The sequence below is a fragment of the Drosophila novamexicana genome, unplaced genomic scaffold, assembly GCF_003285875.2.
Source record: "Drosophila novamexicana strain 15010-1031.04,08,12 unplaced genomic scaffold, DnovRS2.1 tig00000003-arrow-arrow-pilon, whole genome shotgun sequence".
Lineage (NCBI taxonomy): Eukaryota > Metazoa > Arthropoda > Insecta > Diptera > Drosophilidae > Drosophila > Drosophila novamexicana.
Window position 1 is genome coordinate 38927 of NW_020824764.1, and position 12383 is coordinate 51309.

The following is a 12383-nucleotide window of genomic DNA, read 5'->3' on the forward strand; positions in this document are numbered from 1 at the left end:
TACCATTAACTATTTATTTAATTAACTTGAAAATAATGCACATAATATAGCAATCTGAACAATTGTGACTAACTTCATGTTTAAGATTATTGCATTGGACGTTAACTTATTAAGTTCAAATTGAGTGTATAAAATAATAAATTACAACAACTTTTATACAAATAAAATATATAAACATAAAGCTTTGGAGTGCAATGTCCATTAGTCAAACACTGCACAAAATTTTTTGCAATTAATAATATAATAAAGGTCAACAGTTCTAAAAATACACTTAAAGTAATACTACGAAATATTCTTTCAATAGTTTTAACAGGCTTCGTTTTAAACATCAACAAAAAATATAGAGATATATATGTATGTATTTATATGGACTACAGTTAAAAGTGGCCAGTGGCCAATTGGATTCCACAAGCGCGTCTACCAGCTTCTTCTCACGTATGATACGGTTCCGATGTAGCAGCGTCGCTGGACATGGATGGTGGCACGGGCGTCATCACATCGCGGCTCTCGCCATTGAGCAAATACACAGGTACATTACTGGAGGCCACTTCGATCTCATGTGCGGCAATAACACTGCTCGGTTCCGCCTCTCGACTGAGCGTGCACTCTTGCGTTGTCATTGCGTTCATCACTGCATCCTCTTCGCTGCAGGACTCGCCATTTGTTGCCAATGTTACATAGGCGGCAATGCAGTCCGGTTCTGGCGACGCGCAAACGGCGAAATCAACAGGAGCTGCAGGAGCAACAGAGTCCGTGGCAGGAGCAATAGCAGAAGTGGGAGTTGGTGGAGCAGTCCAAATTGCAATATTTTGCTGGGCCAGCTTTTTCTTAACATTCTTAATCCGGCTCCAGCCATGTTGCTTTCGTCGTCGGCGTCGTTTGGTCAACTTTAGGTCCTTGGGCCGAGCCAATTCCTCCTACGCATACAGAATAGGTGTGTGTGTTATGAGCATGTTATACGTAAAGGAACAAGGCATGCATCACTAGCTTGCCGGACAGGCTATCAACATCCCCCGCGGGGTCGGTTATTTCCTATCACTATTGCTATAACATTCTATGGCCTATTTCAAATTTCTATAAGTTTTTCATTCAATTTTCCCCCTTTTTTGCTAACTTATTATATTCTAACATAATAAGTTACTTAAGATTATTTTTATTTGTATGTAATACATTTTCTTCACTTCTAATAGTTTTCATCTAATCTGTAGACTCTAAATCACGTCTCTGACAAATTTAGCGGTGAAACAAGGTTAGTTGGCCGAACGGTTGAATAATATACCTCCATCGTGTCGGTGATGATATTATCGGATATTTGTATACTAATTAGGTTTAAGTTCTTAATTTTGCTATTCTTTTGTATTAATTATTTAGGTTGACACTCGTTTTGTCAACTATTAATAAATAAAATAATAAATATTAATAAATAAATAAACATTACCGAGTCTTCAACGTGGATGCGCTTCAGTCTTACAACAGGCATTGGCATCGTTGTCTTCTTTGCATGCACCTGCGCCGCAAAGCTTTTAATGATTGCCACCTCATTCTCTAGCCTCTCGATATCCTTGCGTAGTTCGATATTCGATGCATGCAATCGCTTTCTGAGTTTTGCATCTAAGTCTGACTGTGACTTTATAACACTGGATCCTCGCTTCTCGTCTAGTTTCCGGCGTTGAAGCTGGAGCAGACTATTGTAGAAATCGACATGCTCCGTGGACGTATCAGCAAACTTGCGCCGGTTAAATTTATATTTTCTGGCCAATGCCTGCACCCGATCAACGTCTATAGAGTTATGTGCGCTATCAGTCGATCTTCGACGATGGCATGTCTCAACCGAGCTGTGCGTGGAGGCGGGTGGTGTGGGCAGGGAACGTTGTGGGCCGCGAGGCTGCTGCCTCTTCGGTTGTGGTGTCGGTGTGCCACTAGAAGCATTGCTTGTCGTGGGCGTAAGCTGACTTGTGGGCGTGGGCGTGTTCGCGATAGCGGCTGACGGACGTGCCTGCTTAACCTGCCGCCCACGTCGATTGCAGGAAGACAACGATTGAGTAGTCTTTTTATCACAGATTTTCTTAGATTCCAATTTGCTAAACATGCGCTGGCCGGCGAGTAAATGTTCTAAATATTGAGATAAAGCTTTTAGTTCGATATATATATTTAAAGATATCAACATGCACTTACCTTTTCGTCCCATCCACTTGAGAGATTCAATAAAGTCCATGGACGAGCTTGGTGTCAGCGACGAGAGTGATGTGTTATTTAACTTTTTATAATTTTTAATTGATGGCTTAATGGTGTTAAAGGATTTGCTAAACTGGGATCTGTTGGAGGCGCCCAAATGCTGTACACTGAAAGTGACTTGCTTTTTGTGCAGCGACGCCTCGCTGCTATGGCTATTACGACTAGATGATTGATGACAGTAGTGATTGTCATTGGGTTCAGCTATATTACTGACATTGATGCTTATTCTGCGGGGAAATAAGGCTTTGTAGTGCAGTTTGGGGGTTGAAGTGCTGGCGGAGAGCTCCTTATCGGAGTCGGAGTAAAGCATGCAACTAGATATGGCATCATCATTCAAGTCCAGCTCCTGCAGCTGTTCCTCTTGTTCTAAATGTTGTTGTGCTTCTGCCTCCTGCTCGGCCGTTTGCACGCACTGATCGACAAGATGTGGCGGCGTTTGTGTTGTAGACACAAGATGCAGACTATCCCGACGGCAGCTGTAGCTGTTGACGATACGCGGCATTGTGTAGGTCGCAGCAGGCGTAGACGCGGTTGCGCCGCTGCTTGTGGCGCGCTGATACGTTCGCAAATTAATGGGATATATGCGCGTTATGGGCACATAATCATCTTCCCCAATTCCCGCCGCCTCGTTCGAATTGGAGCCATTGCCATCCACATTAGCGGGCACGCTAAAGTCTAGTGAGAACATTTCGTCGTCATCATCCGATTCACAGAGATCCACAACTTCGCACGTGGGATCAATGCCGCGATACAAGGCCGTAGCGCGCTTCACTGGCTCCAAGTAGCTGGCATTGCGGCAAAGGCGCTTTAGAAAGTCAGGCAGATCTGGAGCTGGCGGTGGTGGAAGCTGTGTTGCCGTTGACGCTGACAGCAACACACCGACCAACCCTAAACTGGATTCAGAGGCTGTATCCTCCTCATCGGAGTCAAGTATCTGTTGTGAAAGAAAGTGTATCAATAAATTGCCTGGCGATGCATTGGACTTTTAACATTAATGTGCTTGTACTCAGATAAATGTTGAAGTCATTTTATGGGCAGCAGAGGCACGCCCGCCTTCACCTGGCACGCGACTAACTGCGTGGGGAAGGATAACGTGCACACTCAGCCCAACTCAGACCTTTTACTAAGACATCATGGTGGTCAAAGAATCACACATTTGACTTCTGATAAACAACTTACTAAATCTGTTGGTTGCAGCGTTCGATTGTCCATCTTGCTGGCAGCATGCAATCCTCTGCAGCACTTTTGAAGGCTCAGATGTTCCAAAATGCAACGTGTGGCCGTGCTGGGTGATCTGTATTTAGGCAAATGCTCTATGTAGGCGGGGTTGTAAGGTAGCGTGCATGCGGGTCGCATAAATTTGATCGCAAACTCAAAAATGCGCTGCTTGGTCGACTCATCGCGCTCCAGCCTTTGCCAGTAATAAAATATGATAATATATTCGATGTATATTTTATCGGGCAACTCCGCCTGACTAAACAGGCCCGATGTTGAGGACCATTGCGGAAAGAGCCGTCTGAAAAGGAGTCAGCATATTATAATATATAATATGCAATAATCTTATTGTCTTAGCATATAAAGCCAACCTGTAGAAAACTGTGATGATGTTCGCCTGGCCATACAGCTTTGGTATGGCGATAAGCGTGAGCAGCGTCTTTTCCTTGTGCACAGTAGAGCTCGTATCATTGTCGTCAACATATAGACTGAGCATGCTGCCGATCCGCTCAATGATGCACTGCTCCTTCTCCACGCGCTCCTGCGCGGCACACAGCTCACAGGCAATGTAATTAGCTACAATATAGCACCAACGGTCACAGGAAGGATGCCAACTGCTGTTGCCCAGCATACGCCGGCCCTGTAGGGTGTAGATAAGGTCGGTGAGACCGATTATACTGCGCGCCAGTTTGCGGCATATCAACGGTGAGTTTTGTGCACAATCCAGCTCCTCTCGTATGGCACTGTTAGGTGGGGTTGGGCAAAGAGATTAATTGAGAGAATGTGAATCAGTCAGGGCCATGTACTTACCACTCAAATTGTCGGAGCAGTCGATTCATAACATTGTTGAAGCTGTCATCGTGAGTGGCGGCAATCGCTCTATAAATACACCGACGCGTCTCAGTCAGGTGCACAAATTCCGGCATCACGGTCGACGGTGTCGCGCCGCCGCCGGGATTGGCTGCGACAGAGACGTTTTCATCAACATTCATGCAATTGTTTCGTGTGTTGCTCATCATTCTGCAATGCAAGAGAAGGTTGCAAATCAACAAAATTTTGACTTTTTTGAAGAGAAAGTCCCGTTAGCATTGGCTGGCCCTACATGCATATGTATATACCTGCACATAGACACACACACACACACCTACCGCAAAAATGTTAACTGTAATGAAGCAGCGGCGCGCTCGCAGTACACGCTACACTACAAATGTCGCTGGTGCACACAGTCCAGATACGAATTCACAATGAATTTGTTGTATTTTGCACATTTTTTACATTACTTTCTGTTTGTGAATTGGCACTTGTTTGTTTTTGACCATTTCAGTTTTAGAATGTTGACTGCTAAAATACACACTAAAATGCATTTAATCGGTCACACTTGGCCTTAAATTCGTGTAAAGTGTGGCCGCAGTACGAACATATAAAAATACCAAATACGCCACATAGTTCTGATGTTACAGTGTTGGAAAGTGCAAACACAAAACCGCGAAATACAAATATAAAGGCGGGTATTCCAATTGACTAAAAATTCAATCATTATATCTAATACATTATTCAAATGGATAAAAATAAAAAATATATATGAATATTTGTTTAAAACTCGCCTAAATATTTACGAATATCTATTACACATATCAATAAACCTTGAGTCTTAAATATTACATTCATTTCAAAATACGCGATAGCATGAATTCATTTGTTTTTAATGTTGTTGCCAACTTTATTTATTAAGTCCTTAATCAGTTCTTTCTCAATGCTTCTACAAATTCAAAATAGAAAACTTAGAAGATTACACATTAAAAATTTATCAATTTGATTTCTCGGTTACCGCTTCAATAAAACTGAATTCTAAACTACGCATATCAAAAACTGAAACGCGGCGAAGGCGCTGCCAAATGCATCGCGCTACCATGTGAAATTGCGTAAATATTTGTTGTTGCAAATCACAACTAAATTAAGTTATTTATTAGGCAAACAAGTTGGGACTTAAATTGTGCCACGGCCAGGACTGGGGGCAATGACAAAAACTCATTGGAATTGGATCCACGACCGAAGACAAGAATAAACTACAGAATGTACGTTGCTATTTGTTGTTGCTGTGTGGTTGTGTGTGTTGTTGCTGTTGTTATTTTTCTTGGATTAATTGTGTTGTTGTTGGTTTACAACTCGTCCTTCTTGGGCGCCGCTTCTTCCTCCTCCTCGCTCTCCTCAGCGGGCTCGGCATCGGCAACCTCGCCGTTGGCATCGAGGAACTTGACAAAGTCATCTAAGGTCCTGTCCAGGTTGTAGTCGATGACCTTGTTGTCGTCCTTACGGAAGTATTTGATAGTTGGGAAGGATGAGATCTTGATGTTCTCCAGCTCATTGGCAGTGGAGTCCATCTTGGCAATGACAATGTCGGCATTATCCTTGTATTTCTCAGCCAGCTGATCGTAGATGGGGGCCAGCTGCTTGCAGTGACCGCACCATGGTGCATAGAACTCAACCAGCACAGACTTGCTCTTGTCCAAGGCAACGCTCTCGAAATTGCTCGAGACGAGCACCTTGACGGGCTGTTTGTCCCAATCTTCAGGCAGCTCCTGTGACAGCAGATGCTGCTTCAGTTTACCGTCGAGGAACTTCTTGAGGAATGCCTCAATCGACTCGGGTGTCAGATCGGCTGATTCGGGCTTGTACTTGGCCATATCCTCCTCCAGCTTGATCAAGCGAATAGTGGGCACCTCCTCTTTGTTCATGCCGAAGAACTCAAAGATGCGAGTATGATCCTCCTCATCAGATGAGATGGTAACAAACAGAATGTCCTCGCGGTATTTCTTGGCAATCTCCTTCAATGGATCAACATGGGCCTCAATGTGGCCAGCCTCCTTGGACACGAAGAACAACAGATGCGATTTGATGGAGCCGCCGAAGATTTTGGATGCCGACTCATGGTTGAAGTCCACAATCAATGGCAGGGATTGCACCTGAGCGAATTTCTTAAGGCTCTCCTCACTCAGCTCGCCCTCGAACACCGATTTCTTCTCATCGAATGGCTTGAACAGCACGACACCATTGTCCTTGGATTCGTATTTGGCAATCACATCGGCATTGCTGCTGATACCAAAGACAAACGAGTCCAATGCGTTGGCGGCCTTAGTGAAGATCTTGGCCTCCGCCGACTCCACATCCTTGAAGAAGCCAATGATGGCAATTTCATTGTCCTTCAGGAACTGCTCGGCTTCGGCAACGCTGGTCAAATCCTTGGCTGGTGGGCCAGTCTTCTTGGTCACCCAGGCAATAATGTCAGCGGCCTGACGTCCACCATTGTACTCCACGGGCGAGCCACTGCGGAAGAACTTCAGCGTGGGATAGCCACGCACTTGGTACTGCTCGGCCAGCTCACCCTCAACGGTGGCATCGACCTTGGCCAGCTTAATGGGCGACTCCTTCTCTGCCAGCTGTTGGGCGGCCTTGGCATACTCGGGCGCCAGTGCCTTGCAATGACCACACCAGGGTGCATCTGCAACAAAAATTAAACAAATATTACAAAATAAGTAAATATTTCACACATTTATTCAAGTAAAAATAAATTGAAAATTGTTGATAAATAGTTTAGAGCGTGTCTAGTTTAACTATTACGATGCACTCTGAAACTAAACAGACCGTTAAATTTCAGTTTTTCAATGTAAGCTCAAGCAATTAATAAATCTATTATAAATAGCAAATATTTATGTAGATATGTAGAGTACTTCAGATACATATATCAATCTCGCTTAAGCGAAGCGTTCGCATGGAAAATCGAATTGTCGCAAATGTGTGGGTGTTGGGCGGGCGTGGTGGGGTATTTTTCACGCCAGATTTAACATGGAACAGCAGCTGTTGCATATTATGCAAATTCCACGTGTTGAGTTGTGAAGAGCTGCAATTTTATACGCATATGGCGGAACACAGAGAGAGAGAGAGAGGGAGAGAGATAAATATAGAAAGACAATGACATAATGCGAGTTGACAACGTCTTACACTCTCTTATCTGCGGCTTAAGCTGACGTGGCCTTGGTAAATGGTCAAATGAGCGTAAAAGTTGCACAGATAAGATTTGCAAGGTGAATCAGGGAGGCATTATCTGTTCGTGGTCAAGTATTGGATCTGCTGACGTTGCCAGATTTGTGCGTTTTTGAAACGTAGCGTAAACACACACACATGAACTGCTGGCATAAACAAACCGCAGACAGGGCCGCCGCCATATTGATGCATTGTACTGTTTAGCACGCGCTCAAAGCGCAACAACAATAAAAGCAACAGAAACAGAGAGCGAATACAAAATAAAGAGTTGAATGAACTTCTGCCGCTGCGCAGGCGCGATCGCATTAAGCAGCGGCGTACGGTGTTAAAAAGGGCAAGGCAGAATAGAAAGCAGCGCAAAAGAGACAGAGATTCTTGACGGAATAGCGGCGAAAAGTTGTTTAGCTAACCCAGTTTCAAGCGACAGTTGCCTGACAACTTTTTTCTATTCTAAAACCATATTGATGAAGCGGATGTAAGAAACTAAGCAGCGAGTAGGCGGAATATAGCCACGCCCGGAACAACGCAACAGAGTTGCATTGCCGTGTTGATAAAACTGAGACATATGGAAATAGAAACTGTTCCGACCTTATCTCGGTTTGAGGACGCCGCGCGGACCCAAGAAGCCAAAGATAAGAGCAGGAACGCAGCGTCAGCTTCAGCTGGCAAACACCAACCGCGCTGACCCTGTTGGGAAATGTGCCGAAGAATAATCTTCACTGATTATGATGACGCGCAACTTTTGCTTAGCACTTTAACATTTAAAAACTTACGCGCAACAAATGCCAGCACAGCTGTCGGCTCGCTTGCGCACAGGTGCTGGCACATTGCGTGCAAGAGGGATGGTCGTATGCAAGGAGAGAGTAACGACAAAAGTAATGAAAGATAGGCAAGGAGAGGGCAGAGCGCAAGCCAATATCCGCAAAATCATCGATATGCGATAAACGATTAAATGTGAAAACAAAAAAAATATATATACAAATGAATTTTCTCTCACAACTAAAACTTCTGTTCTCTTCCCGCCTTCACAAGCCAAAGGAAGCTTGCCAACTAGCAACAACAATCCGACTGGTGGCTAAACTGCCACGCAGACATATCTTGTTTCGGAGCATCACGCTGGGGGCTTGCTCACAAAAGACCACGTAGCCCCTTGGCGATTTTCATGAATCACCATGAAGCGGCAGCGGTTTAAGCGGCCGGTACGGCACATTTTATTTATGTAAATTATGTTGCAAATGAATACTCACAGAACTCGACGAGCACAAATTCGTTGTCAGCAATCACTTGTTTGAAATTGTCCACCGTCGCTACGATGACACCCTCCTCCAGTTTAATATCAGCGGCCGCCACGTAGGACGCCGCGAGTAGTGCACAGATTAGGAATTTCATCGCGGGCACTTAATATTAGTATATATAAATGCCTATTTGTAGGTAGAAGTCTATCACACAGACACACACTAGCGCAACTCTAAAGACAAAAAATGTCTACCGTACAAGTTGCAAGCCAAATTCCAAATGAAATCGTCTACGTCCAAGCGACAGAACATTGGCTCCAAATATGTATCGAGTTGTTCGGAATAAGTTCGATTACACGAATCACTGAACTAAAAGAACGACTGTGACTCATTTAGTTCATATATATTTTATGTTATGTTGTTGGCTTAACATTGCGCTGAACTGTTAACAATGGCGAAGAAAAGCTGCGATATTTGAATTAATTGTTCCTTTTTTTTCTATAAATACGGAAATCGTTGCGGCTGTATCGACATAAAACGCACTGTTCCTCTCGATTTAAGCAACAATACTACAAAACAATGCATGTACAATAAACCTGTCGGCACGTAGAAATTAAACAAAAATAGACTAATGTAATAAAAACGTATTATCTAGTACGTTATCTGTTTATATAAAATAACAAAAGGAGCTGAAGAGTATTGCCATGCATATACTATAGAATTCAAAATTCCTCATAACAATAAAGGTTTTTATAAGCTTGCAACTGTTCATACAAATAGTACACTGACAAAAAATACACTAATCGAATACTTTCACTGGGATCCACAGGCAGCTAATTGCTCTACACATTGCATAATTATTTTGGAAAGAATCTCTGATGTTTGCGCAGAGCTGAAAGGCTTGTCAATGGGCGGAACATGTACGAACAAGTCCGCTTGGAATCCACGTCTAAGGATTTTAAATAGATATAGCCGCAGAGGAAGCCGCCAGCATTTTTGGACGCCTTCGTGGCCTCCAGAGCCTTATTGTTGACTGTTCGCGCCGGGGCCACACACTCATCACAGGTTAGTTTACAGCCTCCACAATCTTATCAACGTTCAGGCCGCAGCGCAGAACATTTGCGTTTCCATTGTAAGGCAGGCAGCAAGTGCTTTTGCTGAGATATTGGCCCGCATTATCGGGTCGTCGAAACTGATGATTATAGGCGAGTTTCTCCACATAAACGCATTTGGCCACGCCAGAGACACCTACATGCACGACCAGCTGCGACGAATGTGGGGGAATGATGTCAGCGGCGCTCAATTAAATCGAATATATAAATGCTTGCCTCTGGCTGCCGCTGCCAAATTTTCTGTTTACTCTGCCTCATCTACGGCCGCATATTCCACTGGCACCATTATTTTCTCCAGCTGGTAGTCGGTGCCCTCGTAGCTAAGCAGCTCGGGCAGCAGTTGCACAGCCTCCCAGCTGGCGTTGACCTCTTCATGGCCCACGAACGGACCAAATCCAGTGACCACAATTAGTTTACGCTCCGTCGACGACATTGTAAACACTGCCGCCCACTACAGCAGAGGGTATTGCGCATACTTATGCATGCACATGTATGTGTGCTTGCCCGTCTACCCTTCCTCAGCTAACTTTCTTGGTAACCAGTGTTTGAAAATAGCAAATTAGGCACAGTACGGTGATAGCATACGACGGTCATCAAAATAATCAATGAACTCAAGCAAATAAACTGAAGCAAACGCTTCATTTACATAGGTAGGCATTTAATTACAAATAACTCGCTGGAACTCATTAATTCCCTTGTGTAGTTAGTGTTCGTAAACACAGCTGACACAGAGCAGTGCTGTACAATCTTGTGCTCACTGTCTCGCGGTACCAAAACCAACCCTGTCCAACAAGCGCATGCCAGCCCTGCTTGGGCGCAAATGCACAAAGAAACCCAGACAAGTGTTTTAGTGCTCAACAATATTAAACTGAAAGTTTAGTAAAAGCGAAGGACAAAACCAACAATGCTGGCCTAAAGAGAGAGACACTTAATATAAACCCCACATTACAACACATTCCGCACGCGCAAGCCGTGCATAAACACGACCAGGAAAAGGGCCGACGTATTCAAAGTTCCAAGCCGAAATCAATAAAAAATTTCTTGACACTTGGGGCCGGGCCGCACTGAAAATAAAAGCAGAAACAAACAACGGCATAGTTGTCATCAAACATTTTACGCAAAGAATTTGTGAGTATTTCGTCGGTGTTAGGCTAATCTAATCTGTTCTGACCAAAGTCACCGACGGGTTCGACTCACACTAAAATATTGAAACTTTGTACATTAAGTATTCATATTGCAGGGGCGGTTATATAGGCTGAACGCAGAGGCAGAGGGGAGGCAAGCAGGCACCTGTCGCGATTCCAAGAAGCGCCCCGATTAACTTAAAGGTTTTACTAGTGTGGAGGACAGGAGCCTCATCATGTTGTCGCGCCTGCAAGATTTTCTGACACGCCATCGACGTAAATTCGTTGTAACTGGGGTTCTGGTGGGAGGCACCATCTATGCGGCACGTTATGCGCAGCGCAAGCTCGTGGAGTATCAGGAGCGGCAGGCGCGCGAGTTCTTCGAACGTTCGCGACGTATGCACCATTTCGAGTCGACGGAACGTACCTGCAATCAGGTGATACTGGGCATGGGCGAGGAAATGTGCCAGGCGGTGTTACACGAGTGCAGCACGGACGAGCTGCTCGAGCAGCTGCGCCAGAACCCTACCAACAAACTGGAGCTGTGGGAGCAAATGAAAATTGTATCATTCACGCGGCTGGCTACCTTTGTGTATGCCTCCTCGATGCTGGTCATTGCGCTGCGTGTCCAGCTCAACCTGCTGGGTGGCTACATCTATCGGGATATTATGACGGAACAGCGGCAAATAACCGACGAACTAAAACAGCAATACTTGTCCCTGATACGCCACTTCATCACGCACGATGGCATCAGGGATCTGGCGCGATTTATACGCAGTCAAGTGGTGGAAGTGCTCAAGTCAATGCCGCTGACGCGTCAACTGACTTTGGCCGATACGGAGCAGATATCTGGTCACTGCAAATGTCCATCAATGGCGACACACGAAACGATCCCAACTCCAAGATGAGTAAGTACCTGCTGCCAGATCTAACCCGCCTGCAGGAGAGATTCAATTGCTCCCCGCTGCTGCAGCAGATGTACAACGAGACGCTTGATCTGCTCGAGAGTGAGGATTGCGTTGGCGTGTGTGCGCATAACGTGAGTCGCGGCTTTGTGCTCAGTTGTGATGCCATTGCGGAGTCCATGGGTGACACACTGCAACATTTGGCGCCCGGTGAGCTGCAGCAGCAGCAGCCCATTAATGGCCAGAGCAAACAGAGCAACACAAACAATCTGCTGGACGTTAATAGAGTGCTAGTCGCGCTGGCCAAACTAATACCCATTATCAGTGGACTTACATCGCACGGCTACGACAGCTCTGCGCGGCCACACAATCTGCCCACCCAGTTGCTTAGCTTCTATGTGGTATCCGAAATCGAAAATGTTGGGCGCGAATGTTTACGAGACCTTTAGCTCTGGCTAAGCTATAGCCACAATAGATATAAATAGTCTAAGCTAAAGACAATTGCAACTAAGATTA

The 12383-nt window shown here is 44.9% G+C and overlaps 3 protein-coding genes and 1 pseudogene across 3 annotated transcripts; 1 reads left to right on the forward strand and 3 right to left on the reverse strand.

The window, feature by feature from the left end:
- Positions 1-2: 2 nt before the first annotated feature.
- LOC115759383 lies at positions 3-4943 on the reverse strand. The gene is made up of 7 exons (XM_030700665.1): positions 4599-4943; positions 4261-4470; positions 3822-4193; positions 3415-3751; positions 2176-3169; positions 1439-2112; positions 3-917 (listed from the first exon to the last, which is right to left on the reverse strand). Exons 2-7 carry the CDS (start codon positions 4467-4469, stop codon positions 432-434), a joined length of 3072 nt encoding a protein of 1023 aa, XP_030556525.1. The 5' UTR covers position 4470; positions 4599-4943; the 3' UTR covers positions 3-431.
- A 434-nt stretch (positions 4944-5377) lies between these two features.
- LOC115771301 (protein disulfide-isomerase) lies at positions 5378-8902 on the reverse strand. The gene is made up of 2 exons (XM_030717332.1): positions 8739-8902; positions 5378-6949 (listed from the first exon to the last, which is right to left on the reverse strand). The coding sequence occupies exons 1-2, from the start codon at positions 8878-8880 to the stop codon at positions 5610-5612; spliced, it is 1482 nt and encodes a 493-aa protein (XP_030573192.1). The 5' UTR covers positions 8881-8902; the 3' UTR covers positions 5378-5609.
- Positions 8903-9482: 580 nt separating this feature from the next.
- Positions 9483-10433, reverse strand: LOC115761024 (annotated as a pseudogene).
- Positions 10434-11198: 765 nt separating this feature from the next.
- Positions 11199-12376, forward strand: LOC115758482 (peroxisomal biogenesis factor 3-like). Its single transcript, XM_030699536.1, is given in 3 exon segments — positions 11199-11808; positions 11811-12273; positions 12275-12376. Coding segments are annotated over 3 exon segments (1125 nt in total). The 3' UTR covers positions 12327-12376.
- The last annotated feature ends 7 nt before the right edge of the window (positions 12377-12383 follow it).